The 25,063-nt window shown below is 49.6% G+C and overlaps 4 protein-coding genes across 5 annotated transcripts; 2 read left to right on the top strand and 2 right to left on the bottom strand.

Annotated features, from left to right (window-relative positions):
• Positions 1–741: 741 nt before the first annotated feature.
• On the top strand, positions 742–4,136 carry LOC120702813. 2 transcript variants are annotated; one of them, XM_039986773.1, is made up of 5 exons: positions 747–1,517; positions 2,338–2,681; positions 3,373–3,548; positions 3,686–3,752; positions 3,830–4,136. In XM_039986773.1, the coding sequence occupies exons 1-5, from the start codon at positions 878–880 to the stop codon at positions 3,866–3,868; spliced, it is 1,266 nt and encodes a 421-aa protein (XP_039842707.1). In that variant the 5' UTR covers positions 747–877; the 3' UTR covers positions 3,869–4,136. The 2 variants fall into 2 exon arrangements, 1 of the variants encoding a protein (XP_039842707.1); XR_005686543.1 differs by lacking the exon at positions 3,373–3,548 and having other exon boundaries at positions 742–1,517.
• Positions 4,137–4,331: 195 nt separating this feature from the next.
• LOC120702812 lies at positions 4,332–7,390 on the top strand. Its single transcript, XM_039986772.1, has 8 exons — positions 4,332–4,700; positions 4,795–4,903; positions 5,057–5,183; positions 5,271–5,322; positions 5,417–5,563; positions 5,658–5,769; positions 6,116–6,242; positions 6,320–7,390. Exons 1-8 carry the CDS (start codon positions 4,377–4,379, stop codon positions 6,780–6,782), a joined length of 1,461 nt encoding a protein of 486 aa, XP_039842706.1. The 5' UTR covers positions 4,332–4,376; the 3' UTR covers positions 6,783–7,390.
• A 21-nt stretch (positions 7,391–7,411) lies between these two features.
• Positions 7,412–11,380, bottom strand: LOC120702811 (ATPase 6, plasma membrane-type-like). Its single transcript, XM_039986771.1, has 2 exons — positions 10,638–11,380; positions 7,412–10,518 (listed from the first exon to the last, which is right to left on the bottom strand). The coding sequence occupies exons 1-2, from the start codon at positions 10,683–10,685 to the stop codon at positions 7,987–7,989; spliced, it is 2,580 nt and encodes an 859-aa protein (XP_039842705.1). The 5' UTR covers positions 10,686–11,380; the 3' UTR covers positions 7,412–7,986.
• A 1,648-nt stretch (positions 11,381–13,028) lies between these two features.
• On the bottom strand, positions 13,029–13,791 carry LOC120702814 (60S ribosomal protein L39-like). The gene is made up of 3 exons (XM_039986774.1): positions 13,666–13,791; positions 13,453–13,556; positions 13,029–13,354 (listed from the first exon to the last, which is right to left on the bottom strand). The coding sequence occupies exons 1-3, from the start codon at positions 13,666–13,668 to the stop codon at positions 13,306–13,308; spliced, it is 156 nt and encodes a 51-aa protein (XP_039842708.1). The 5' UTR covers positions 13,669–13,791; the 3' UTR covers positions 13,029–13,305.
• Positions 13,792–25,063: the final 11,272 nt, after the last annotated feature.

Here is a 25,063-nt window from a genome sequence, read left to right on the forward strand (position 1 = left end):
ATTTTTAAAATTTTATAATTCAAATTTCATTATGTTTAATGTATCACATCTAGCCAAAATAAATTTCTTGTCTTTTTATCTACCTCCCAAAAAATATCATGATTTTTAGACAATATTAACTATGTTTTCTTTCTTATTTAATTGAGAGGTGTGAAATTCCAGAAATTCGAAAATATTACTGTAGTAAAACCGCCCTCAAAATAGCTTGCTACAGTGCTCGAGGGGGTGATTCGGACGGTTTTGCTAGTTTAAGGGCCTATGTTACCCGGTTTCGTAGTATGAGGTTGAAAAACAGACTTCTTGACTAGTTTGAGGTTATAAAATAGACTTCTCCCTTCTAAAATACCTGCGGTTGTTCCAAATGAAACCCGCCACGTTTGTACCCTTTGATGTGATGCATCCCCGCAAAAGACAAAAGTTGTTGTACGGCGTTTTCTGTTTTTTTTTGTGGAACTCCGACGTGTCCAACGCGACGTAATGCCGTGTCGGTCAAGAGTAACAAGACAAATAAACTCCGTGCTGTCTACAGCGACGTGATCCAGAGCTGTCTGCTTGCATAGAGACGTACAACTTCTGATCAGTCTGGTAGACTTCGCCTGATCAGTGATCACGCAGGGCGTGAAAGGATGCCTAGCTGAAATCAACCTGTAAATTGTAATATATCACGTTTTCTTCTTATGGACCATCATTTTGCTACCCTGATCTAGACCACAATGAATCGCTCGTCGAGTTAAGGGTGTCTTGGCCATCAGTCCGGCTCGTCTGCGCGGTAGAAAAAAAAAACCCCCCCACTTCAATTTCCACTCCGCTCGCGTTCCCCGCCTCCCCATCTCGAATCGAATCCGCGCGACGCGCCCCCTGCTGAGCCGGCGAGAAGATGCCGCGGTTGACGCCGGCGGACGCGACCCTGATCCTGGACCACGCCCTGGGCGACCCCTCGGTCCCCGCCGCCGCCGTCCACGCGCTGCTCGCCGCGCTGCCCTTCCCCTCCGACCCGACCCCGCGCCTCCGCCGCGCGGTGCTCCTCCGCCGCCTCGCCGCCGACCCGGTCTCCGCCTCCGCGCTCGACACGCTCCACCTCCTCGCGTCGCTCCCCGCCTCCGCGTCCCCCTGCCCGCCCCCCATCGCCGCCGCCCACATCGCCGTCGCGGGCTTCCTCGCGGCGTCCGCGCCGGACTTCGACGCCGCCGCCGCGGCGCTCTTCGCGCGCCCCGACGGCCGCGCGCGCCGCGCGGTCGGCGAGGGAGGGACTCCCGCGCTCGCCTCCGACGACGCCGTCGCCGCGGTGGACCAGTTTGAGGCCGCCGTCGGGAACTCGTTCTCGCAGGTCGTGCTTAGGGGCCTGTGGGGCGACCGGGCCGCCGCGGAGGAGCGGGTGAGGGAGCTCCTCGCCGCCGAGTGGGCCGTGATTGGGCCGTCGCTGCTGGAGGTGGCGGCGGAGCGGATCGTCGGGGATGGGTCCATCCAGACATGGCGTGACGCGAAGGAGGCCACCCGCGCCAAGTTCCGTGTGCTTGGTGAGGCTCTTTTTTTCTGCCAATGCAGCTAATTCAAACCAAGCATAAGGTTTGATGTGTCATGCTGGTTTTTTTTAATTCATGTAGATTTTTCTCTGCGCCAAAGGGAGCTTGGAGATATCATTTTTTGTCGATTAGAAGTAATGTGAATGCGACAGAAAGTTAAAATATATAAGCATTCCGCTCTTTGCACTGTCTTGAAGCACATTAGGCGACAATTCCATCTTATGGCTCTATTTTACTGGTGTCAGATGTCACATTATTATAGCTCCATGAGTCAAATCATTGCATCCTCGGCCTCTGGCTGACCTAGCCTTTATGTTCCAAGTAAAGCTTGTTTTATCTTTGGTCTGCTGTAGTTCAGGAAAGTAGGTCCAAGAATGTGTATTATCTCTACTGAGTAATTGAAAATAGGAGCAATGAGGATGCAGTTTATTCATCATGCATGGTCTGGAAAAATATCAGTCTTAACTTTTGTCTTTGAAAATACCAAGTTGCAAATCTGGTATTCCAGTCCCTTGACTGGCTTTGCAATTTACTAATTGTGATCTTCTGCTAGTTGTTGTCTATGCAAGATTGAGCTACATTATTTTAATCATGCTACTATTGAGTTTGCTACTTCCAATGGTTTTGCTCCATCTGTGTTTCTAGTTGATTGTGGTTTTATGGTACACTTGATTTGATACAGCAGTTTAGGTTTCCTTTCTTTTGGGCCAGCTCAAGGTCTTCAAATACATCATTCATATACTCGGGACTATTTTATGCATAAGGCCATGACCATCTAGTGTATAATTGATTATATATACAATGGAACTTGCAGCTGGGGAAGAAAAAACACGCCAAATTTTGGGCAAACTTGAAGAATCTACCTCTCGTGTAAACCCGATTTCGACACCAGAATTTTTCAAGGTGATGGATGCTCTTAAAACAAGCTCTGCGGAGCTTCACAGTGTAGTGGAGGATCCACTTCCGGCTGCAAAGGCAGCTGCAGATGAGGTGGTGGCTACAAGGGTGGATAGGACAGTTAATTTAAATGCTGAAACTGGTCAGCCAGCAGCTTGTGGCACTGCCGGCTCAAGTGTGCTTCATGAAAAGAACAATGGTCCAAATAAAGGCACACCTCCCAGCCTTATGGATTGGAACGCGACGGCACAGACCTTTCAGGTGAGCCCCCCCCCCCCCCCACCCATCTCCTCCCTCTGTGACATGCCAATTTTTTGAAAACTGCCAATGTCTCACTTGCTATGATCATTAAATTAAATTTGGGATTATTCTAGCTTGCCTTGTTATCATGATATCAGCACCTTTGTCATGCCATCTCAATATTTTGCATTAATAATATGTGCATACTTACCTTTGATTGAATTTTCAATATATATTGCTCTTTGTGCTGCTAAGTTTCTACTACAGAGTACTGCCTACTTTTGTTGTGCTTTCTGCAAAATCTGATCATATATTGATATTATGAAATATCTGGACAGTATTGCTTTCTTGTATAAGATGCTCTGACCATGACAAGAAGTGATGAAATAAAGTTGCAAAGTCTAATTATTGGCAAAATTTGTTCTGCTAGGTGATACAATCTGCATTCATGAGGTGGCTACTGGAATTAGGAATAATGAGTCATTGATAGTCTTTACTAGAGTCTGCAAGTGCATCGGTCGGGCTATGTTCATGTCATAACTAAACTTTACTGCAGTCTGGTTGAAAATTGTGTGCAACTTAAAGGTCTCGGGTATCAGAAGTTCAGAACCCGTTTTTGTTAGCCTGTAGGATACTTTATAGCAATGTAGCATGTAACTATAAAAACATTAGATACTGGTCATGTCGCTAAAAAGAATCCGCTTGTTTGCAGTGGGAGGACTCGCCTGATCCTGAGGGTTCAGAACCAGCATTGCGTAGACCGCACTTGCCTAGCCCTAGGAGAACACCAGTTTCTCCTTTGCCACCGGCAGAAAACAAAAATAAGCGTAGAAGGGCAAGGAAGTGGTGCTTGTTAGAAGAAGAAACACTAAGAAAGGGTGTTGAACTGTATGCGGTCTTTTCTTGCTGTTTGAAAATATTTAGCTTTCTCGTTTTATACAATGTTGTCTAAATAATCTTTAGGCAGTTTCCGCCACTTTACTGTATGATGCTCATTGCCCCCATTCTAACTATTTCATGTGCAGGTATGGTAGCGGTAATTGGAAGGATATTCTGAGTAACAACCCTGATGTTTTTATCGGCAGAACACCAGTAAGTACTTGCACGCTACGCTGTAGTTTCTCGGTTGCTAATCTTTAATGAACTGCTTAACTGATTGCATACTGTAGGTGGACTTGAAGGATAAGTGGAGGAACATGATGAGGTAGTGGGTAACCTTTTATCTGGACAAGGTAATGGAGCCTGTGTTCATTCTGGCTGAAGTAACCTCACGTTCTGGCGTTTGCTGTGGTGAAGTAGAGAGCCTTCAACCATTTCGTGACGTTACTAATAATGTAACAAATGCTCACCGAATAAACTGCTTCACTGAAGGGCTGTATTCAACCTATGTATAGCACGTTGCCTGTGTGTACGAATGCTGTACCATCGAAGTACACTGTACGTATAATCTTATGCATACGATGCTGGATGCTCGAAGCATAACCGTTCTCCATCGTGCGGGCTTGATGCTCCGCTGATGGAAAAGAAAAGAAGCGTGGTGGTCGGCTGGCTTGTGCTGCTGCTGGGCTTCCAGTAAGAGAGGGCCCAAACTGAGTCGGCCTGTGGGCTTAGCATAGCAGGAGAGGGCGGCCCAATACTGTTCGAGGATAAGGACTAGAATGTCGTACGGGCTGAGAGTGCTGCGCTCGGCCCACGAAATCCTCGCAGCCACCCCCCATGAAAAATCCTCGCCGCCCCGGCGAGGCGGCGCAGCATCCTCACCCGCTCCGGCACAGTTCTTCTCTCCGCAGCAGCCGCCGCCGCCAGCAGTTTCGTCTTCAAGTTTCAAGCCCAGTGGCCAAAGGGCCTGACGCCATGCCGCCCCCGCCTTGCTCTTCGGCTCCTTCCTGTCTGCTTCCCAGCCTCACCCTCCGCTCCAGGCGAACCGTCGCAGCCGCTTCCTCTCCCGCGCCGGCAGGGGAGCACGGCCGCCGCCCCCTGCGGTACGCCGTCCTCGGCGCCGGCTTCGCGGGTCTCTCCGTCGCGTGGCACCTCCTCAAGGTCACCCTCCCCTCCACGCCTCCGCTTCCCCCTTCCCTCCCCCTTTGTGCTGTGACAAGCACGATGGCCTGAACCGCGCCGGTGCCGATTTCAGCATAGCCGGAGGGATTCCCGCGTGTCCGTGGACATCTACGACGAGAACGGGGTCGGGGGAGGCGCGTCGGGCGTCTCGGGAGGGCTTCTCCATCCCTACTCGCCTAAAGGTCCGCCGCTACTCCATCGTGTCAAACATCGCCAAATCATGGTTTAAAATCATTGGTTTCGTACCCTGCTTATGCTACTCAGCGAATGATTTGGCACACAGTATCGAGCTTAATCCAGATTCGTCACGTGTATGAACTCTTCGTTAACTGCAGTGAAGCTTCTCTGGAGGGGAGCTGAGTTCTGGAAAGAGAGCATGGATCTCCTCCGAAGCGCGGAGCAGGCGAATGGAACCGCCGGATCAGATACCATTAGTCTAGACGAGAGCCTTATCTGGAGAAGGTAATCATTCCATCTCTGTACTAGTAGTCTCTAGTCCTTGCTCGTCTCCTTCTGCTCTATGTTTAAGTCGGGTTTGAAACTGAGCAGGGGGATTGTGCGGCCACCTACAACTGAGAAGGCCGCTGACATATTGCTGGAGGTACTGCTGAACTAAGATTACGCAGATGCGCTCGCAGGTGCTTCTTTTGTGTTTCTGGCGCGCCATTTTAATTGCTTCGACCTATTCAAGATAGAATGCTCAGAGTTGCCTCGAGAGTTGCGGCCTTCAAGTGCTTGATTCTGATGCCGCGCAGCACCTGATCCCTGGGTTGTGTGTCCCATTTGACTTTGCAGTTTATATGCCACTGGCACTGAACGTCAACCCTAAGAAATATTTACAGGTGCTGCATTGCTTCTTGCTTTGTCTTGGTCTCACATGTTTCGCCGTCCTCTGTACTTGATAAGCTGGTCTACTTCGTTCCTGGATTCGTACAGGCACTGTTCTCTGCATGCCAAAATCTGGCAGATGAAACATCCTCACTACCAAGTGAGCCGAAAGAATTGAGGCTTTACAAGCACCATGTTGATAATCTACACCAATTGGCAGGTACATTCTGGTAGTCTCTAATGAGCACAATGGATATTTCTTAACCAATAACTTGGACTTCTATTTTGGCATTGCTCTTTACATTTTGGCCTCCAATTCATCTTAAACTGAATTGGGTCAGCTTGGAGGCCAAAATAGTACACACAGTAGTACAATTGTAGTTTTTGTCTACGCTTAAGTATTTTAAGTGAGGCCGCTAAATCTGAACTCGAATATTGTCACCTTAACAATTTATCAGTTCAGCAAAAATGTTAATGGATTGCGTATATGTGACAGTTTGCTCTTTGAAGCAACTGCATTGCAGTAAGAATTTTTTTTATGCCTAAGCAACTTCAAACATGTGCAGGTGATTATGATTCGGTGATCATCTGTCTTGGGGCAAATGCTTGCTCACTTCCTGAACTTGCAAATAAGTTGCCTCTTAGATCCTGTAGAGGAGTTATTGTTGAATTCCAGTTACCATCAGATACAGTGTAAGGAGGCTCTGTGTACTTGAAAGTCATTACAGCTTTAGTTCAAAAAATCTGATTGATGCATCTACTTCCTGCAGAGAAGAATATGGCAATCAAAGCCCTTCGATCTTATCTGATGCGTGGATGGCATTCCAAGGTCCCCGCACAGTTTCAATTGGGTCAACTTGGCAATGGAAGTCTGAGAACTACTCTTCAACTGTATCTGATGAAGAAGCTCTTACTGCAAAGGATGAACTGCTCCCAAAAGCTTCTGGCGTTTATCCAGGAATAACTAAATGGGACTTTGTGCACGCTAGGGCTGGAATACGAGCCATGCCTCCACTAACGGCAAATGGATCATTACCACTTTTGGGTTGTTTAGATGAAATGATAGGCAAGAAGAGCAACTGTAAATTTTGGCTAGTTGGTGGGCTTGGTGCAAGAGGCCTTCTGTATCATGGTTTGGTTGGGAAGCTGACTGCTAAAGCTGCTATTTCCTGTGACGAAACCATAATACCTTCTGAATTCATTTGCTGGAAGGTGATGAAGCCTTCGCAATGAATAACTTTATGCAGTTCAAAGTTCAAGCATGTTCTCCTTTATCAGGGATATTGTAGAAGTCCAAGGAGGAGGATGGTGCAAAACCCATGGGTACTGTCCTAATGCAATGACTATGACTGCATATTGAAACCTGAGCAGAGACATTTCCAGTCGGTACACGGTAATGCTACAGACACAGAAGTAAGCTCAGGTTTTGCTTCAGATGTCTGAGCTAACTGTTCTAAGAATTGTGCGAGTTCTTATGTTTTCTATGGTGAACTCAAATGTCGGTGCTGAAGCTTGGTTGAGCTGCAAGTCACCTTGGTTTGCCAGGAAAGCATCGGTTAGGTGTTCAACAGAGGTCCGTGCATTGGTTAGGTGCTCAAGTTCAACAGAGGTCCGTGGACACACTTGCCTAGAGTTCCCAATTACACTGGAATTGCTTTGCATATGCTTTCCTAATTTGTCTCTGTTTCTGTAAACCTCTCAAAGATTGTGAATTTTGCCTGAGTAGATTGTTTCAGAGTATTATGGCATTCACTAACTAAGAATTTGTAATAAATAGTAGGAAATGCTTTGGAATGTTTGAGATTAGTCACGCCTGGACTAATAATATACTTCTTCCATTACTCATCATAAGTAAAAGCCAGTGAACCAAAAAAACTGCTGACAAGATGCATGGTAGATACAATTAGTCATATCGTATGTATATGGACGTTACACCCTGACCATTCCCGTACCGTTGTATACTGTATAGCTGTACAGAATTAAGGACACAACAATACTCCGTAGGTACATATTTACTTGATTCAGACCCAAAATCGGATACACCAGTTTCACAAGCCAACCGACCTCTTGCCGCTCGAAACCCACCCAAACACAAGTACACCTAATTAAGGAAACGAAGAACACAGGACTACTCCCTCTCCGGCGGCCGCCGCTGCAGGCACCAGGAAAAGAAGACCGGCATGGTGATGGTTAGCTAGCCACCGCCACCGGCCGGCGAGGAGATGGAAACCTTGCGACCTCGGCGCGCTTGGTGGCCTAGCTCGGCGTCCTTGCTGCCGAGGAGGCTGGATGATCTATCGGAGGAGGTTGCAGGCTGGTTCAGGCCGTGGATGGAGTGTCCTCTGGTGCCTCGCGCTCGCCGCCCTTGCCCCCCTAGTCCTCCTTTGTTCGTGCACGCCCTCCGCTCCGCGCGAGACAAGCACCGCCCGGAAATGTTTCACTGCTTGTTGTGGTCGCTGGCGGCGCAGCCCTTGTCTCTGAGCGCAGAGCGGATCATGAACTTGAGCACGTCGAGCGGGATGTAGGTGACGAGGCTGAACATCCAGATGGCGCCGGCCCACGCCCAGCCGATCCCCTGGATGCGGCAGAACTCCCAGTCGGCGTAGACGGCGATGGAGGTGGCCACCAGCTGGGCGGCGAAGAAGGCGAAGAGCAGCAGGTAGCCCGGGCGCTCCACGAAGGACCAGCTCCGGGACCGCGTCACGAAGATGAGCGCCTGGCTGATGATGCTCACCTGGAGGTAGAGCGCCGACATGAGCTCCCCGTCGTTCTCCTTGATGGACGCCACGCCGAACACGTCCGAGAACAAGTCGGTGTCGTGCGCGAGGTAGAAGAAGAGGGCGGTGACGAGGGCCATGTAGGTGCCGAGCACGATGCCGGTGGCGAAGATCTCGTTGAGCTTCCACGAGTCCGGCTTGGGCGACGGCTTGACGCGGTCCTTGGAGATGGTCATGATGGTGCCGTCGTTGAGGATGGCGATGATGAGCACCATGAAGGGCGCGAAGTCGAACTCCCAGATGAGCGCGATGAGGAGGAACCCCAGCACGATGCGGATGGTGATGGACACGGCGTAGATGGTGTAGTTCTTCATGCGCTGGAAGATGGAGCGGCTCGTCAGCACGGCGCTCACGATCACGCTCAGCCCGGGCTCCGTCAGCACGATGTCCGACGCGCTCCGGGCCGCGTCCGTCGCGTCGTCCACCGCGATGCCGATGTCCGCCTTCTTCAGCGCCGGCGCGTCGTTCACGCCGTCGCCGGTCATGCCGCAGATGTGCTTCCGGTCCTGGAGCCGCTTCACGATCTCGTACTTGTGCTCCGGGAACACGCCGGCGAACCCGTCCGCCTTCTCGATCAGCTCGTCGATGGGCATGCCGTTCACCGTGCTGCCCTTGTCGCCCAGGAGGGTGGTGGAGGGGTACATGTTGGTGCCCATGCCCAGCCGCCGCCCCGTCTCCTTGCCGATGGCCAGCTGGTCGCCGGTTATCATCTTCACGTTCACGCCCAGGTGCAGCGCGCGCCGGATGGTCTCCGCGCTGTCGTGCCGCGGTGGGTCGAACAGCGGCAGCAGGCCGATGAACTGCCACGGGTCGCCGGCGCTCTCCTTGCTTTTCTCCGGCACCTGCTGGTACGACACGCCCAGCGACCGGAGGCCGCGGTCGGCGTACCCGTCGATGAGGGCGTGCACCTTCTTCTCGGCGTCGGCGCCCATGTTGCAGAGCTCGATGATCTGCTCGGGAGCGCCCTTGCTGACCCGGTGCCAGTCGCCGTTGCCGTCGATGTAGGTGATGGCCGTGCGCTTCTCCACGGGGTTGAAGGGGAGGAAGTGGACCTCCTGGATGCCGGCGCGGGCCTCCTTGGGGTCGGCGAGCATGTTGACGATGCAAGTGTCGATGGCGTCCTGGTTCTCGACGCGGGAGGCCCTCGCGGCGTAGAGGAGCACCATCTCCTTGTCGACGCCCTTGGAGTAGACCTCGATGAGGGACTTGTCGACGGTGAGCTTGTTGAGGGTGAGGGTGCCGGTCTTGTCGCTGCAGAGGATGTCCATGCCGGCCATCTCCTCGATGGCGGTCATGCGCTTGGTGATGGCGCCCTGCTGCGACAGCCGGTGGGAGCCGATGGCCATGGTGACGGAGAGCACGGTGGGCATGGCGATGGGGATGCCGCCGATGAGCAGCACGAGGAGGTTGTCGATTCCGTCGCGGTAGGCGCGGTGCTGGATCGGGTACATGACGACGACCTCGACCAGCATGCCGGCGGCGATGGAGATGATGCAGAAGTTGCCGATGGCCGTCAGCACCTGCTGGAAGTGGCCGACGTTGTTGGTGCTGTCGACGAGGTGCGCCGCCTTGCCGAAGAAGGTGTGCACGCCGGTGGCGATGACGACGGCCTCGATCTCGCCCTGCTTCACCGTGGAGCCGGAGAACACCTCCTGCCCGGGGTGCTTGTTCACCGGCAGCGACTCGCCGGTGAGCGCGGACTGGTCGATCTTGAGCGGGTCGCCCTCGAGCAGCCTCGCGTCGGCGGGGATGATGTCGCCGAGCTTGATGCTGATGATGTCGCCGGGCACCAGGATCGACGCGTCCTGCTCCTCCCACCGGCCGTCCCTCAGCAGCTTGGTCTTGGGTGCGAGCCCCGCCATGAGCGCCGCCGCGGCGTCCCCGGCGTTGGCCTCCTCGATGTAGCTGATGGTGGAGTTGATGATGAGCAGCGAGACGATGCCGACGAAGTCCTGCCAGTCGGGGGGCTTGCCGCCGCCGTTGGCGAGCACGATGGCCATGATGGCCGCCATCTCCATGACCCACGACAGCGGGTTCCACATGAAGCCCAGGAACTTGAGCAGCTTGCTCTCCTTCTTCTCCTCCAGCTTGTTGGGGCCGAACGCCCTGAGCCGGCCCTCCCCCTCCGCGCTGGAGAGCCCCTTGCGGCTGCACTTGAGCGTCTTGAACACCTCCTCCACCGGCATCTTGGACTGCAAAAGCAAATCCCATGAGATCGACGTGAGCGATCGAGAACGGACGCCGAGCGCACTAAGTCGTGACGCGATGTGTACTTCACAATTTCTATCATAATACAAAGATGCGCAGCTACCAGATCGACGTTCCCATTGCGGACGTCCTCCGGGGAGATGGACGCCATGACTGCTGCTTAATTTTTCCTCTTTTCTTTTATTGATTGAAGTTGAAGGGGGTGTGGGCGTGCCGGCGGGGCTAGCAGCCTCTAGCCAGAGGAGCGGCACGCCGCCGTCCGGCCGGTCGCGAGCTCGCCGCGCCGGGCGCGGAGGTCTTCGGGGCGCACGGAGGGAGGGAGGGGCACGCACCGGCTGCCTGCCTCTGCCGCTCTCTCCGCGTGGGTGGACGAAGACGGCGATGCCCGTGGCGCAGGCGCGGCCGTCTTATAAGGCGCGCCGGGCGCGGGCCGCGACACCGATCCTCCTCTTGGCTGCCCGGCCTTCGTGGGGCGCCTCTGGTTCGGTCCCGTGCGCTGGCCCAAAGCGTATGAACTGCATGCGATTCTACGAGAGGACATATATAGGAGATCAAACTGAGGGAGAAGCAGCCATTCATCATGCGCTTGCAAATGAGCAGCAGTTTAATTCAAATTGGTTCTCTGTAAATTGAGTAAAGTTACAAAAGTTATTACAAGTTTTTCATATAAATACACTATGGAGATTGGAGAAGAAAAAAGTCTAAATTACTCTCCTCAATTATAGCCAAAGTTCAAATAACCCCCTAAACTATTGTTTGGTTTATTTTACTCCCCAAACCATAGTTTTAAGTTGAAATTTTACAAGATGACATTAGACATCACATGTTATGAAAAATACATCATAATTTTTTACCATAATTTTGATAAGTTAGGATATTTGATAATAAATTAATCATTGGAGTTCACATATGAAAAATAATGATGATAATAATATTAAAATTTTTAATATGCATTGTGATGCCCACTACCATGCTGTAAAATTTGAAATTAAAATTCAACTTGTGTGTGGAGAAGAAAAAAAAGATAAACTGTATTATGGGGTGAAATGAACTAAATAGCATAGTTTATAGGGTAAATTGAACTAAGTTATAATTTAGAGGATTATTCAGACTTGGGCTATACTTGAAGGGGGTTAAATTGGACTTTTTTCTTTGGAGAACATGCCGTTGGCCATAACAAAGAAGTAGTACTTGTCTAAATGGCTGCAAAATCTTACCTACTACCTCATAAATAAGGCCCTTCTCAAAATTTAAAGGCCAGTTGTTAAAAAAAACGAAGTCCAACATGCCACTTCCGTCCCTGGAATAGGAATAGGGAGCTTTCCAAATCCTCATCCACGTAGTACATGGGATCTCTAGGGAGCTCTCTGTCCATGGACGGAGAGCAGCCGTGGGCCCTTGATGGCGGCTGTGGCGCCACAACGGAGGTGCGCGACCTGAAGACTTAGGTAGACAAGGGAGAGGGAAGGAGGAAGGGAGAGGTTCCAATGGACAATGGCCAGCCCCAAGCAGCCGCCTGAAAATAAACAGGCCACCTTAATACCTCATTAAGCTGGCTGGGCAATGTGAGATCTGAGAGATGTTCGACCACCAACGGCTTCACTGCTCGCTCGTCCGGTCCCCAGAGTCCATCGACGAAGCTATGGCATCCAAGGCTCTGATCTTTATATCTATCTTTATTAACTCTCTAAATAGATGGCACTTCCCAGCCTTTTCTGGGTGGAAGTCCTAAGGAACGGAGGAAGATTACACGATAACTTCTACCCTCCCAAGATGGTCCCATTACAAAAAATAAGTGACGAAAAACACTGAAGGACATTCAAAAATCCTGACTTCAGATTGTGAAATGATCCCTGGACAAACCATCCACTCAATACAGTGGCGGTAAATGTCTTGGCAGAACTATACCCATTCAAGTGACCACCAGCGCCTCACATTTTTTTTTTTGCTCAGAAGTTAAAACGGGTTCCAAGAACCATTCAAGTAATTCACTAGTCTGACCTGATGCAGCACAGAAATTACACACATCTATATATGTAACCCAATCACTGTACTTTCCCACATCGGAAACGCTCATGCTTACTAACTTATATGTGAATCGATCAACTCTATTTTGACAAGTTTGTCATCTAACTACAGCCACTATACAAATACCAACAATAAAGTTATCCACAAGGAACCTCAATGGACGCATTACAATGATGTCAGGATGTAACTGATTAGGTGCATAAGAAATCTGTCACTACAACAAAATACACCAATTTGAATGCAATTAGGACTAGCAGTGGGAGCTATCTGATGACCATGGTTTGCACTAGCTAGGGTTCAATAGCAAAATGCAACAGTACTCTAATTGCTGCCTACAGCATGCCACTAACAATAAACATCTAATTCACACTAACTAGCAGATCAGATGCACTACAAGACCATGAGTAAACCAGCTGTTAAAATCATAGCAATTTAAGCCATCAATGAACATGAGCTAGCATCTACACAGGACAAGTAAATCGAAATACAGAAAGGCAAAAAAGCTGTCCGGATTAACACATGGCAGACCAAGATAGCTTCTGCAAAATTATAAAGGATGTTCATCAACCATTAGCAAACCATGGTATTCTCAGTACGCTACAGGAACAACTGATAAGACCAATTCAACACAAGCAAAATCTAAACAAGAACTCCCTAGCATGCGGAAACATGGAAAGCGTCCCCAGGCCAGCTCGTAAGCCCCAGTTTCGCCTAGCATCGGTGCCCGGCGTCTCTTCCCCCGCTCAGAATCCGAGCTTGGTGCGGCGCCAGTGCCTGCGCTTCGCGTTGTACCTGGCACGCGAAGCAAGAAACAGATGAGCGACCGAATCACAGGACGCCGCCAGGAATGGAAGAGAAACACGACGGGGGCTATGAGGAGACCGGCGAACCTGATGGTGTTGTCGGTGCGCATGCGGATCCAGTAGGGGATGGGGCGGTTCTGGCGCTGCTTCTTGGCCAGCTTCTTCTTGATCCGGAAGGTCTTGTGGGACGGCTGCGCGGGGGGACGGCCCGGACGGGAACAAACGCGGCGAGGCAAAGCGTCAGATCCAGAACGAGCGCATGAATTCGAGAACTCGAGCACACAGGTCAGAGATGCGTACCATGGCTGCGGCGGCGGCGAAGACGGAAGCGGCGGCGGCAGCGGCGCGAGGAAACCCTTGGATCGGAGAAAAAATCGAGAGGACGGAGGCCGCTAGAATTTTTATAGGGGAGAGCCAGGGAGGTGATGGGCTGGATAGTTTGGGCTTCAAATTTTTTTTTTGAGTGGGGGTTTGGGCTTCAATTAACAAGAAGACAGAAATGTTTACCTATTTCGGAAATGTTTACCCAATATTGTAAGGCCTAATACACTAGAAGCCGGGAATGTCCTTTTTTCTTTTTTATATTAAAAAAATCAAAATTTCAAAAATATATGTCCGTTTTGAAATATTTCAAAACTACCCCCGGTCGCCCCCATAGGGCGACAGGCCCTAATTGTAATTTTTTTTCTTCAAATATGCAACGAAGTCCCTGGCCAAAAAAAAAATACAAGGGGGGCCGTCGTCCCCCAACGGGCGACAGGGGGGCCTGTCGCCCTACCCTCGGGCGACCAATGGGCCCCGCCCACAGGCGCGACAGGGGGGGCCTGTCGCCCCCCCCCCCCGCGGGCGACAGGGGGGCCTGTCGCCCCTCCTCGGGCGACCGGGGCTTGCTCCCCTATATAAGCCTTCTACCCCCATTTCCTCCTCATTTGAGCCCAAAAATTCCACCAAAAATCCAGAAAAAAAGAGAGGGGTGAGGAGAAGGGAAGCGGCGAAGCCCTGCCGGATTCCGCACTTGTGATCTGCAGGTTAGTACATTTAATTTATGTATTTTTCCATTGGTATTGTAGAATAATTTAATTTAATTAGTGCTATAGTAGAACCATTTAAGTAGGTGTTTAATGATACTTTAGTTTTTAGTTACGTAGTTGTAAATTAGTTTAGAAAATTAGTACTACGCATTTATTATTACAATTGCAGTACTATTAGAGACGTGTTTATAAATTAATTACGATTTAGAATAGAATTTGGCATATGCAGTATAGAATTTGAGTGTCATCACGTACTTATGAATACTTATATGTTGTAGTTGAATTTCATATTTAGTTTTTACGGATTATTGAATAAGGTAGTGAAGTAAAGAGTATAACTCGATAAGTATTCTGTGATATACAGATATGTCGAGCAAGATGCAGTTTCAAGTATTTTATGGTGACTACAATATTTTGTATGGGCCAAATGGAGTAAACATTTCTGCCTTTAAGTGCACATCTAGCGCTATAGATAAACCTCTGGAAAGGGGTTTTGGTTTCATATGTAAGTGGCTGCAGCGTGGGTTCCGTGTTGATCCGGAGACACATGTGATGACCGTCCAGTCTCTTGTTAATTGGGAGGTAGAAAATGATTTATGAGAATTGATGATGATACACAGCACTGATGACTGGCAGAAGTACATGCAAGCAGCTCTAGAGCGTTGGTGGCCTCTGGCCATTCTTGTTCAAATCCGGGAGAAGACACATAATGAAATCCAACAAGGTGCAGATCAAGCAACTCCGAGTATTCGAAGAGAGACCAATTATGTTGAGCAAGATGAGTCAGAAGAGACAGAGAACCAAAACATGGGACCACAAGGCCTTGCTGATGAGGGAGAGAGGATACATAGCATTGTGGACGAGATGGAGGCAGAAGACCAAACCGCAATAGAGATGAAAGAATATGAGGGCTGATCTGATGACGAGCAGTACTCATTGCCAAAAGAGTGGAAGGAGCATGTGTCGTGGGGTTTCTAGGGTACCCACAGCCGGGTGGCGGAACGCACCCGTCTATCCCTAGTGAGGGAGTACTCGGGGAAGAACTAGGCGATTGGGCTAAACTGGCACTGAGATAAGCACACAAGAACACACGATCTAGAGTGGTTCGGGCCGCCTGAGCGTAATACCCTACATCCACTGGGAGAAGTACTATTCTCGTTTGTGTATGAACCTATCCTCCGCTGGGTCTTGGCTTTCACCCAGCCTGCCTTTCTTCTAGCGGGCGCCCCCCTTTTATAGTCCAAGGGGGGCGGATACATGGGGCGTTGAGGCCCCGACAAGTGGGCCCAACGCGACTGTGCAGCATACTGCGCAGAGTATTTAAGTGGCTATAGTAGCTATGGATCTTTTCTCCGATAAGCTTCCATACCCCACCGCCCTTCTACTCAGGTGAGTCTTCTCTTGTCTCGTCAGCTAGGTGCCCGTTGGAGTATCGTAGCTTGCGGCGCGGCCTGCTGAGGCTGTTATGTAGGTGTCATAATGGTGAAGCCGAGCAGTCGTATCCATCTGTCTGGGCAGACTGACAGGCGCGGTGCGGGCGCCGCCAGCGGCTCCACTACACGTCTTGGTAATATGCGATCAATGGTGTCCCCTGGTCAATGAAACGCCTCGGCTTCTGTTATACCAACGCGGACGTCCACCTACCGCAATGAATGTAGTGGTAGGTGAACTTTAGTATGGAAACCAAACGGCCATATCTTGCAGACACGTGGCGACTCCGGACCACCTCGAGGCGGGGCGTCGGTTCTTCCTTTAGTGAGGGGTCCGGTTACTATACAGGGGGTCCGGGACCCCATGAGGGGTCCGAGACTCCGCGGGGGTCCGGACTCCTCGGGAGGTCCGGAGCCCCGGCTGCTCGCGCTCGAGCGCCTGCCTCTTCCGGGATACGTGGCGTCTCCGGACCCTTCCCGTCCGTGGAACGGGTCCGGACCGTTGTCGGGAGAATAGGACTCCGGACCGCAGGGGTCCAGCTGTTTGGATGTAGTCAAGGATAACTACAAGGCCCTTGCCTCGACACAGCAAGAGGGGGTACCCCAGTCCTGGGGTACTGACAGCATGGTTTTGGCAGTCATGTCGCAGAAGACGTACGAAATCAGGAGTTGGAGTACAGAGGGAATGAGGTAGTGCAAGGTGCAACATATCCAAACATTGAAGCCGTAAAAGATGCTGTGAGACTATGGGCAATATCATTGAAACAAGAATTTAGAGTCGTAAAGTCTGGCAGTAAAGAATATGAGGTGAAGTGTGTGAATGATGGATGTCCATGACGAGTACATGCATTAAAGGGAAAATAGAAGTCGAACTGGAAATGTTCCATTGTGACAGAGCACACTTGTTTGCTGTCAGAAGTTCTTCTCTCGCATCCTAATATATCATGCGACTTTGTTGCAAAGTAAATATATGGGTTGATTATGGACAACCTAAATTATGAGCCAAAAATGATTGTTCGACACATTGAGCAGACTTACCAGTACACCATTAGTTATTTGAAGGCATGACGGGCTAAACAAAGGGTGTTCGAGATGCGGTTCGGCACATACGAGGCATCATATGATAACCTATCTTGTATGTTATCCAGGTTGCTGCTAGAAATCCTGGAAGGTTTTATGACACATACCTCGTAACAGCCGTGACTAGGGGGCAAAAATTATGCAACGAGCCTTCTTTTGCATAAGTGCTTGTGTTAGAACATTTCAGTGTTGTCTTCCGGTGATCTGCATTGATGACATATTTCTGACTGGAAGGTATAAAGGTCAGATACTCACCGCAATCGGGGTAAATTGCAACAAACAAATAGTTCTGCTCGCATTTGCATTTGTTGAGAATGAGAACTTAGACAATTGGTATTGGTTCCTTAAACGAGTGAAGGTTCATGTTGTTGCTGCACGTCCAGATGTGTGCCTTATTAGTGATAGGCATGCAGGTCTGCTGCAATCAATACTGAAATTGCAACATGGAACTGCGACAACGCCTCCATTGTGCCCCGATATCCAAAATAGGTGGTGCATTAGGCATATGGGTGCAAACTTCTATGACCACTTCAAGAACAAGGATCTTAAGAACATATTTAAGAGGTTGTGCACCCAAAATCAACAGAGAAAATTCAATGCATTATGGCAGATGCTTGATCAGTTGACTGCAGAGCTAGTGAAGGTAAGGGCATCAGGAACAGGCACGAGTCAGGCTGCAGAGGCTAGTGATTCAATTGAGAAGCCATTTTCACACTGGATTCGAGGTGCACCTAAGGAGAAATGGTCATTCCTTTATGATACCAACAGAATACGGTATGGTATTCAGACAACGAACCATGCAGAGTGTTTCAATATGGTTATGTGTTCTTGTCGTGCCTTTTCTCTTGTGGGAATTGTTGAGTTCATCATGTATGGGTGCATGAAGTATTTCAGAGAGCGTTACATGGCTGCAAGCATAAACATCAGGAACTCCCAAATTCAGTTTTGCACAAGAGTGACACAATATATGCAAGAGAAGATTGAAAAGGCCAAACTGCACCGCTTCATATCGACAGGTACAATGGAGCATAGATTTGAGGTTCTATGCAAGGATAGAACTGGTCGTGGTATTCATAGAGATAGGGTGGTACAGGAGAGTTTGATTACAGTAGATGGCAAAACCTTCTGCTCCTGCATGAAGCCTAAGTTATTGCATTTGCCATGCTCGCATCTCATTGCGGCATGTGCAGAGTCTGCGTTGCAGCCAGGAGTATTTGTTTCACATTACTTCAGCAAGGAAGCAGCTGTATCCACCTAGGGACATGAGGTATACGGGATTGGAATAGTGGGGCCTTTCATTCAGGATAATGAGAATAAGATGTTTATTCATGATCCAGCCACTAAGAAAGGTAAAAGCTGCCGTCAGACATGTCGTATTCGGAATGGTATGGACGAGTCCGAAGCAAGCAAGGCAGAAAAGCAATGGACGAGGGTTTCACCTTAGACGAACTCGACAGCTTGACTCCAGACGAGACTGCCGCGCAAGGTGACCCCGATGTCTTGGGGTATTCACAGCCAGGAGGAGCACCACTTGGGATCTCTCAGCAGCAGACACCGCAGCCCCTTTCGCGTCCTGAGCGATAGGTGAGGTCTCCGGATGTTCTCACCTACTCCGAGGGCCATGTCCGTGCCCAGCAGAGGGCTAAGAGGATCCGACGCCCTAGGGATGGTTAGATATATCTGATGTTTGTATCTCTGATGTTTATTTGTAATGAGATAGCTGTGGACCGCTTATTTGTACCCGATGTTTATGATTGTGCTAGTTTACTTGTCATTTGTTTCTATAGATACTATTGATGTGAACTTGTTATGTTTGTGGGTTCCATAATGCTCGTGAAATAAAGGAAGTTCTGGCGAATTTTTTCTGTGATTTAATGAAGGACAAGTTAGGTGCGGTAGGAGTTAGCGGCTGAGATCCCGCCGACGATGATGACGACTACCGCATACAGTGTAAACTTCGTGACACGCTCGAATAGCTCAAAATAGGAACCATAGTGTATTTAGCTGCGAGTACGAGATCACAGGTTGCCACTGCTCAGCACGGCGATCACGGGTTTCCCAAATGTCGCATTCTTTGCCCAGACATACGTGACAAAATACGACAACCCAATAGCAGTGCCCTTCCACCATTTCAAAAAGATGTGACAACACGGCAACCACACCAGCTCACCTTCAAAGCAGTCTCTCTGGCGAGGACGACGGACCTGTCATTCTACAGCGAAGGTCTATGGCGTTGTAGGGTCGAGATGACAGACTAGAGGGGGGGTGAATAGTCCTTTCTAAAACTAATTGCGCCAGCTAACCGAAACTTATGCGGAATTGAAACTATTTGCTTAGCCAAGACTTCACCCCTCTAACTAGAACTCTAAGGCACCTCCAAAAAGATCCTACACAAAGCAAATGGAGTGCCAAGCTAGTAAGAGCTCTCCTAACAATTCTAATGCCAAGTCATACAAGTCTAAGCACTAATACTTCACAAATAGGGGGAGCTCCTACACAATTCTAATGAGCAAAAGCACAAAGCCAAACCTAAGCTCACTAGATGCTCAACGACAAGGATACACAATCCAAATCCAAGAGCTCAACTTGCTTAGCTACACAATCTAAGCAAGAGCAACTAATTAAGCTACACAAGCTAACTAGTTACACTAGGATCTCTACTTCTAGCTACACAAGCACAAGATATAGATGAATGTAAATACAAGGCTTGTGATTTGGAGAATGCAAACCACCGAGAAGAGTAGACAAGATTGACACGGTGATTTTTATCCCGAGGTTCACTTGGTTGCCACCAAGCTAATCCCCGTTGAGACAAGCTCCAAGGTTGCCGCCGATCCTCTTGCTAGTGGTGACTCTCAAGTCACACTCTCCCACGTGGAGTGCTCACACCGAGCTCTAGCACATGATCCGGCCGGACCACTTGTTGCTCTTCACGTCTCGCTCAACTAGAGTTGCTCTTTGCGGCTCCCGCGGGGTGAGCACAATACCCCTCACAATCTCTTCTCCGGAGCACCGCACAATCTTCTTGCGGGCTTCAATAGAGCCTCTTGCCACCAAGCCGTCTAGGAGGTGGCAACCTCCAAGAGTAACAAGCACACCGGCTTGCAACACGATCACCTAGTGCCACTCGATGCAATCTCTCAAAGCAATCGCACTAGAATCGCTCTCTCACTCGATCGGATGATTACTATCAAGTTAGAGTGAGTAGAGGGCTCTCAAGCACTCTCACACATGGACACCAAGTCCCCAAGGTGCTTAGCCACCTTGTAAGGATCGATGGACCAAGAGGGGGGGTGAATTTGGCCTTTTTCAATTTCTAAAACACAATAAAGCATTCTTAACCTATGCAATGCTAGTAAGGCACCAATTCACCAACCGGATAACTAAGCTACCTACACAAGCTATGAGAGATATAATGCGAAGAAAAGTCTTGCAAGGTAGAGCTAAGTTATGATCTCTAAGTCAAGCACATGAATAAATTGCATGAAAGAAAATACTTGAATAAAGAGAGTGGACAAGAGACGACCGAATTTTTTCCCGTGGTATCGATGTGTTGGCACACACCCCTAATGTAACACCCTAATTTTAAATTTCAGTATTTATTAATAAATTAATTGGCTTTAGTTAAATTTTCTAAGGTTTATTGTGTTTAGTTGGCATTTAATCTAATTTTTGTTCCTAATTAATTAAAATTTATCATAGGTTTAAATTTTTGTTGCATTCATGCTGGTGCATACTTTTATTTGAGTGTGTTTTGAATTCAAATTCAAATTTGAATTCAAACATTGTTTGAATTAGATTTAGATAGGAGAAAGAAAACCAGAAAATAGAAATAGAAAAGGATAGGAAACCCAAAACCCAGGAAGACCCCACTCTAACCCGGCCCGAAAACCCACCAGCCCAAGCCCATCCTCCCTCTCCCTTCCCGCGGGCCACTTCGGCCCAGACTCCCCCGCACGGCCCGCCACTCCGGCCTGCCTTCGCGCTCAGCCCAGCCCGCGCCCTCTCTCCCTTGGCCCAGCCTCGCAGCCCGGCTCTCCCCAGCGGCCTGCCTCCGCCCCGTTCAGCCCGAGCGCCCGCACAGGCCCGCTTGGCCCCGCTCCGCACGCCCCATCCCGCACAGGCCAGCGCCCAAGTCGCCTCGCCCCGCCGCTGACCCGTGGGCCCAGCCTGCCAGCGTCGCGCTCGCCCTGGCTCCCTGCGCGCCCGACCCCACCTGTCGGCTCCGCCTTCCCCGTCGCGCCGCGCAGCAACGCACGGCCGAGATCCCCGGCCGGGAATCACGCCGGCTTTCCAACCGTGGGCGCGCACGCCCAGGTCAACCGCCGGCCTTTAAATGCCGCCCGCGGACCCCCCTGCTCCCTCCAACCCTAGCCGCCACCCCCCCTCGCCGCTCTGCTCCGCCGCGCTCTGCTCCGCCGCGCCCTGCTCCGCCGAGGACCGGCCACGCCACCTCCCCGCCCTCGCCGAGCACTGCTGGAGCACCGCACGGAGGAGGAGTTCGCCTGCAGCCACCCCCCACGCCCTCTACCCCGCGCTCTGCACGGGGATTGCTCGCCGGAGCAACACCGAGCCACCACCACCGAGCTGCTGCACCGCCGACGTCCCTCCGCCGCGACTCCGGTCACCACAACCTCTCGGTGAGGACACCCCCGCCGCGCTTCCTTTTTGGCGTGTTAGCGTAGCCCGTAGGCCTTGGCATCGCCCAGAGCGCTCGCTCCGGCGAGCGTCTTCGCCGCAGCGCCGCCCCTCGCCATGGAGAACCCCGCAAACACCCCCTCGAACCTAGCTAGCCGCCCCAGTGAACTACGCGTTCCCTGGTGAACCTCCACGGCCAAACCCCGGTCCGAATAAGCCCCCGGAGCGCCGGATTTCTCAACGCCGGCGAAGCCCCGCCGCGGGCACGCGCCGCCGGCGCTCTGCGCCGCCGCTTCCCCGCGTTGGTTAAACCCCAGCCGTCCGATCCTAGATCCACGGTCCAAAATAGATCCAGCCGAGTCAACCAAATCCAAATACCGGTCAGCGTCAGTAGATTTTGCATAAGAGTCCCTTCACTTTCTTGAAATCAACCCGCCATCCTGGATAGTTCAAAAATAATCGCAGATAGGCCCAAAACTTTGCAAGAACACCCCTGAGCTTCCTAGAATTTGAACCCGCCGTCCAGGCTTAGTCTTTTTGCGTGTTAGCCCCTGGATCTTTTCAGTATTTATGTTTAGGCCCTCGGTTTTAGCAGAAAAGCCCCTGAAACTTCAGTTTTCTTACAAATAAGCCCCTGAACCTTGTTTTTAGCCTAGAAAATGCGTTTTAGCTCCGTTTTTAGCGTTCTTTATATCCACGCGATCGTTGTAACGCGTAGAACAGTATTAGACTAGTTTAGTGTGCTGCTTTTATGTATTGATGTACTGTTCTTTAGCTTTTTGTTAAAGTTTGCTTGTATGCTTATTGTTGTGCATTGTTTTGGCCATGTGTTCGTGAGTAGACGTTGATCCATCTGAGGAGCCCCAGTACCAGTACCAGGAGCAGCCTTCTTCCGAGCACTTTGAGCAGCAGCCAGAGCAGTACGAGGAAGGCAAGTATAACATGAACAACCCATCACTTTAATTACAATTTCATACTGCATTTTAATACTGTATGCCTATAAGGATTTCCTAGCCACTTTATATCCTTTATATATACCTTTGGGTTGCATTTTGGTTAGTTGTGCTAGGTTGCTGCGCTATAACACACTTTGGTCCTTTTTAATTAAAATGATTAATGGTTTACTTGAACTTAATTCTGAGAGTGGCACTCTGTGTGGCTTGAGTGGCTCACTTCTCGTTAAAAGATGTTTTTTAGAAACATGGTTTAGGGGGCCAGCACGGTGCTTACTGCCTGGTTGGCCACTCTCCATAAGGACCGGTTCATAGAGCGACAACCTGGGACAACAGCGCTACCACAAGGCTAGAATGGGATAGACTTGGCGTAATAGCTAGATCTTTTTGGTTTGGAGTAACTTACCTGCGGGGCAAGAGTAGTAAGCTTCAATGGTCCCTGCTCCTCCGGCTTGGTCTGTGCTTGGATTGCGCTCCTGTGCTTGTACCCCCGGAGGTGGGCCCCATCGTCGCCGACCTAACTCTCGCGGTTACGCCTTACCAACGAGATTCTTTTTAAAGGCCTCGTAGTGAGTCGCTGGCCATCTCACCTAAGGAAGTGTGATGAACAACTGGCGTAGCTCACGACTTGTGGGTAAAGATGTGCAACCTCTGCAGAGTGTAAAACTGGTATACTAGCCGTGCTCACGGTTATGAGCGGCCCAGATCCTCCTTTTGATTAGTGAAGTTATCTCCTTCCGACGAGGGAGGTGCTTCTCGGGGTTTACCTTGGTGGCTTGGTTTTGGTATGGTTATCAGTAGTAGTATAATTAATTCTGATTAATTACTATGTAACTGGGTTAATGGTAATTCATCAACTCGTAGTAAATAGTTTTAATAAAATTTTGCCAACACTTAAAAGCTAATGCAGTTGAGTCAGCCAGCCTAGAGCCTCATAGTTTGTGTTATACTTGTTGAGTACAAGTTGTGTACTCACTCTTGCCTCTTCTCTACTTTTTCCTCTTGGCTACGCTACTGCTGCTCAGTTCCTGCCGACACGAGGGAGTTCGTCCAGCGCTACCAGGACTACGAGGACTTCTAGGTGCTTCGTCTCCCAGTCGACGTCCCTGTGGCGCCCTGCTTCAGCTTCAGAGAGCTTTATCATATTTTGTATTTCGCTTCCGCTGTATCAGACATTTATGTCATTATTGTAATAAATAACATTCGTATTCGCTTTATTATATCTTTTTACGTGATATGTGCTATGATATACTGTTCATTCTGTTGTATATACGTGTGACTTGATCCTGGCACGTATATGATTGCTCGGTTTATGTTCTTTTATAAACCGGGTGTTACACCTAATCCACGTTGTGACACTCACAAAGAGTCTTGTCACCTCCCAAGTCACCGAGACGAGGGCGCTCACTAAGAGTCTCTGTTCACCATCCCGGCGTGGTGGAGATCAAGCCACGTACAATCTTCTTCTCCGGGCTCCCACAATCCTTGGCAAGCTCCGCGAGAAACACCTCGATCACCAAGATCGCCTAGGTGATGCCAATCACCAAGAGTAACAAGCTAAGGCCTTCACTTGAGCAAGAACCGATCACCAAGAACGGATGCACACAAGGTTCTCTCTACCCAAGTCCTTAATCTTGCTTCTTGATTGATTGAATGAACAACTATGTGGAAGATGAAGCTCAATGTGGCTTTTGACTATAGTATGAGTGTTTGGATGTTGCCTGGTGTCAAGAGTAGCAAAATGACCCATTGGAGGGGTATATATAGGCAGCTCACACGAATAGAGCCGTTGGAGAAAAGCTGCCAGAAAACTGCGTAGCACCGGTTAATCCGATGTCCCTCCAATAGCCAGCGTCGGTTTAATCGATGAATGTAAACTGCCCCTTCTGAAAACTAGCCGTTACAACTTGGGCAGATTAACCGACGTATCATCGGTTTAACCGGTGAGTGTAGTTGTCCACTGATCAACTGAAAAACCAAGTCTCTGGACAACTGCACCGACGTTAACTCAAACCTATCGTCGGTTTAACCGGTGAGTACAACTTCTGAAATCCTTGGAAAAACCATCTCACTGGTCAATTGCACCGACGTCCCATTTCAAACAGCGTCGGTTTAACCGGTGTATAGAACTTGAAATACCCTGGAAAAACCAACTCTGGACTAATGCACCGACGTTAACTTCAAACACGTCGGTTTAACCGGTGTATTGACTTGTCCAGACTCTGCTGACTTCGTTTAACCGACGTATATAAAATTGAGAGCGTCGGTTAAACCGGTGTTAAAGACTTTTTCTGATTTTGCCTTTTCTGATTTGAGTCTTGAATGAAATCCAAATATTCTTGAGATATAAGTTGAGAACCACTTATTTGAACTTCTAGAAACTTGAGTGACCATAGTGTGCATCCATTTTCAAATGACCATGTCCATGCTCAAGTTACTTAGCCTTAACCCCTCTTAATAGTGCGATCACTACAAAACTATAAAACCTATACTATCCTAAGTGTCCTGCTCAACCTTATGACACTTAGGACTAGAAAGATCCTTAGTCTTGACATAAATTTGAGTT

This window comes from Panicum virgatum, chromosome 4K, assembly GCF_016808335.1.
Source record: "Panicum virgatum strain AP13 chromosome 4K, P.virgatum_v5, whole genome shotgun sequence".
NCBI lineage: Eukaryota > Viridiplantae > Streptophyta > Magnoliopsida > Poales > Poaceae > Panicum > Panicum virgatum.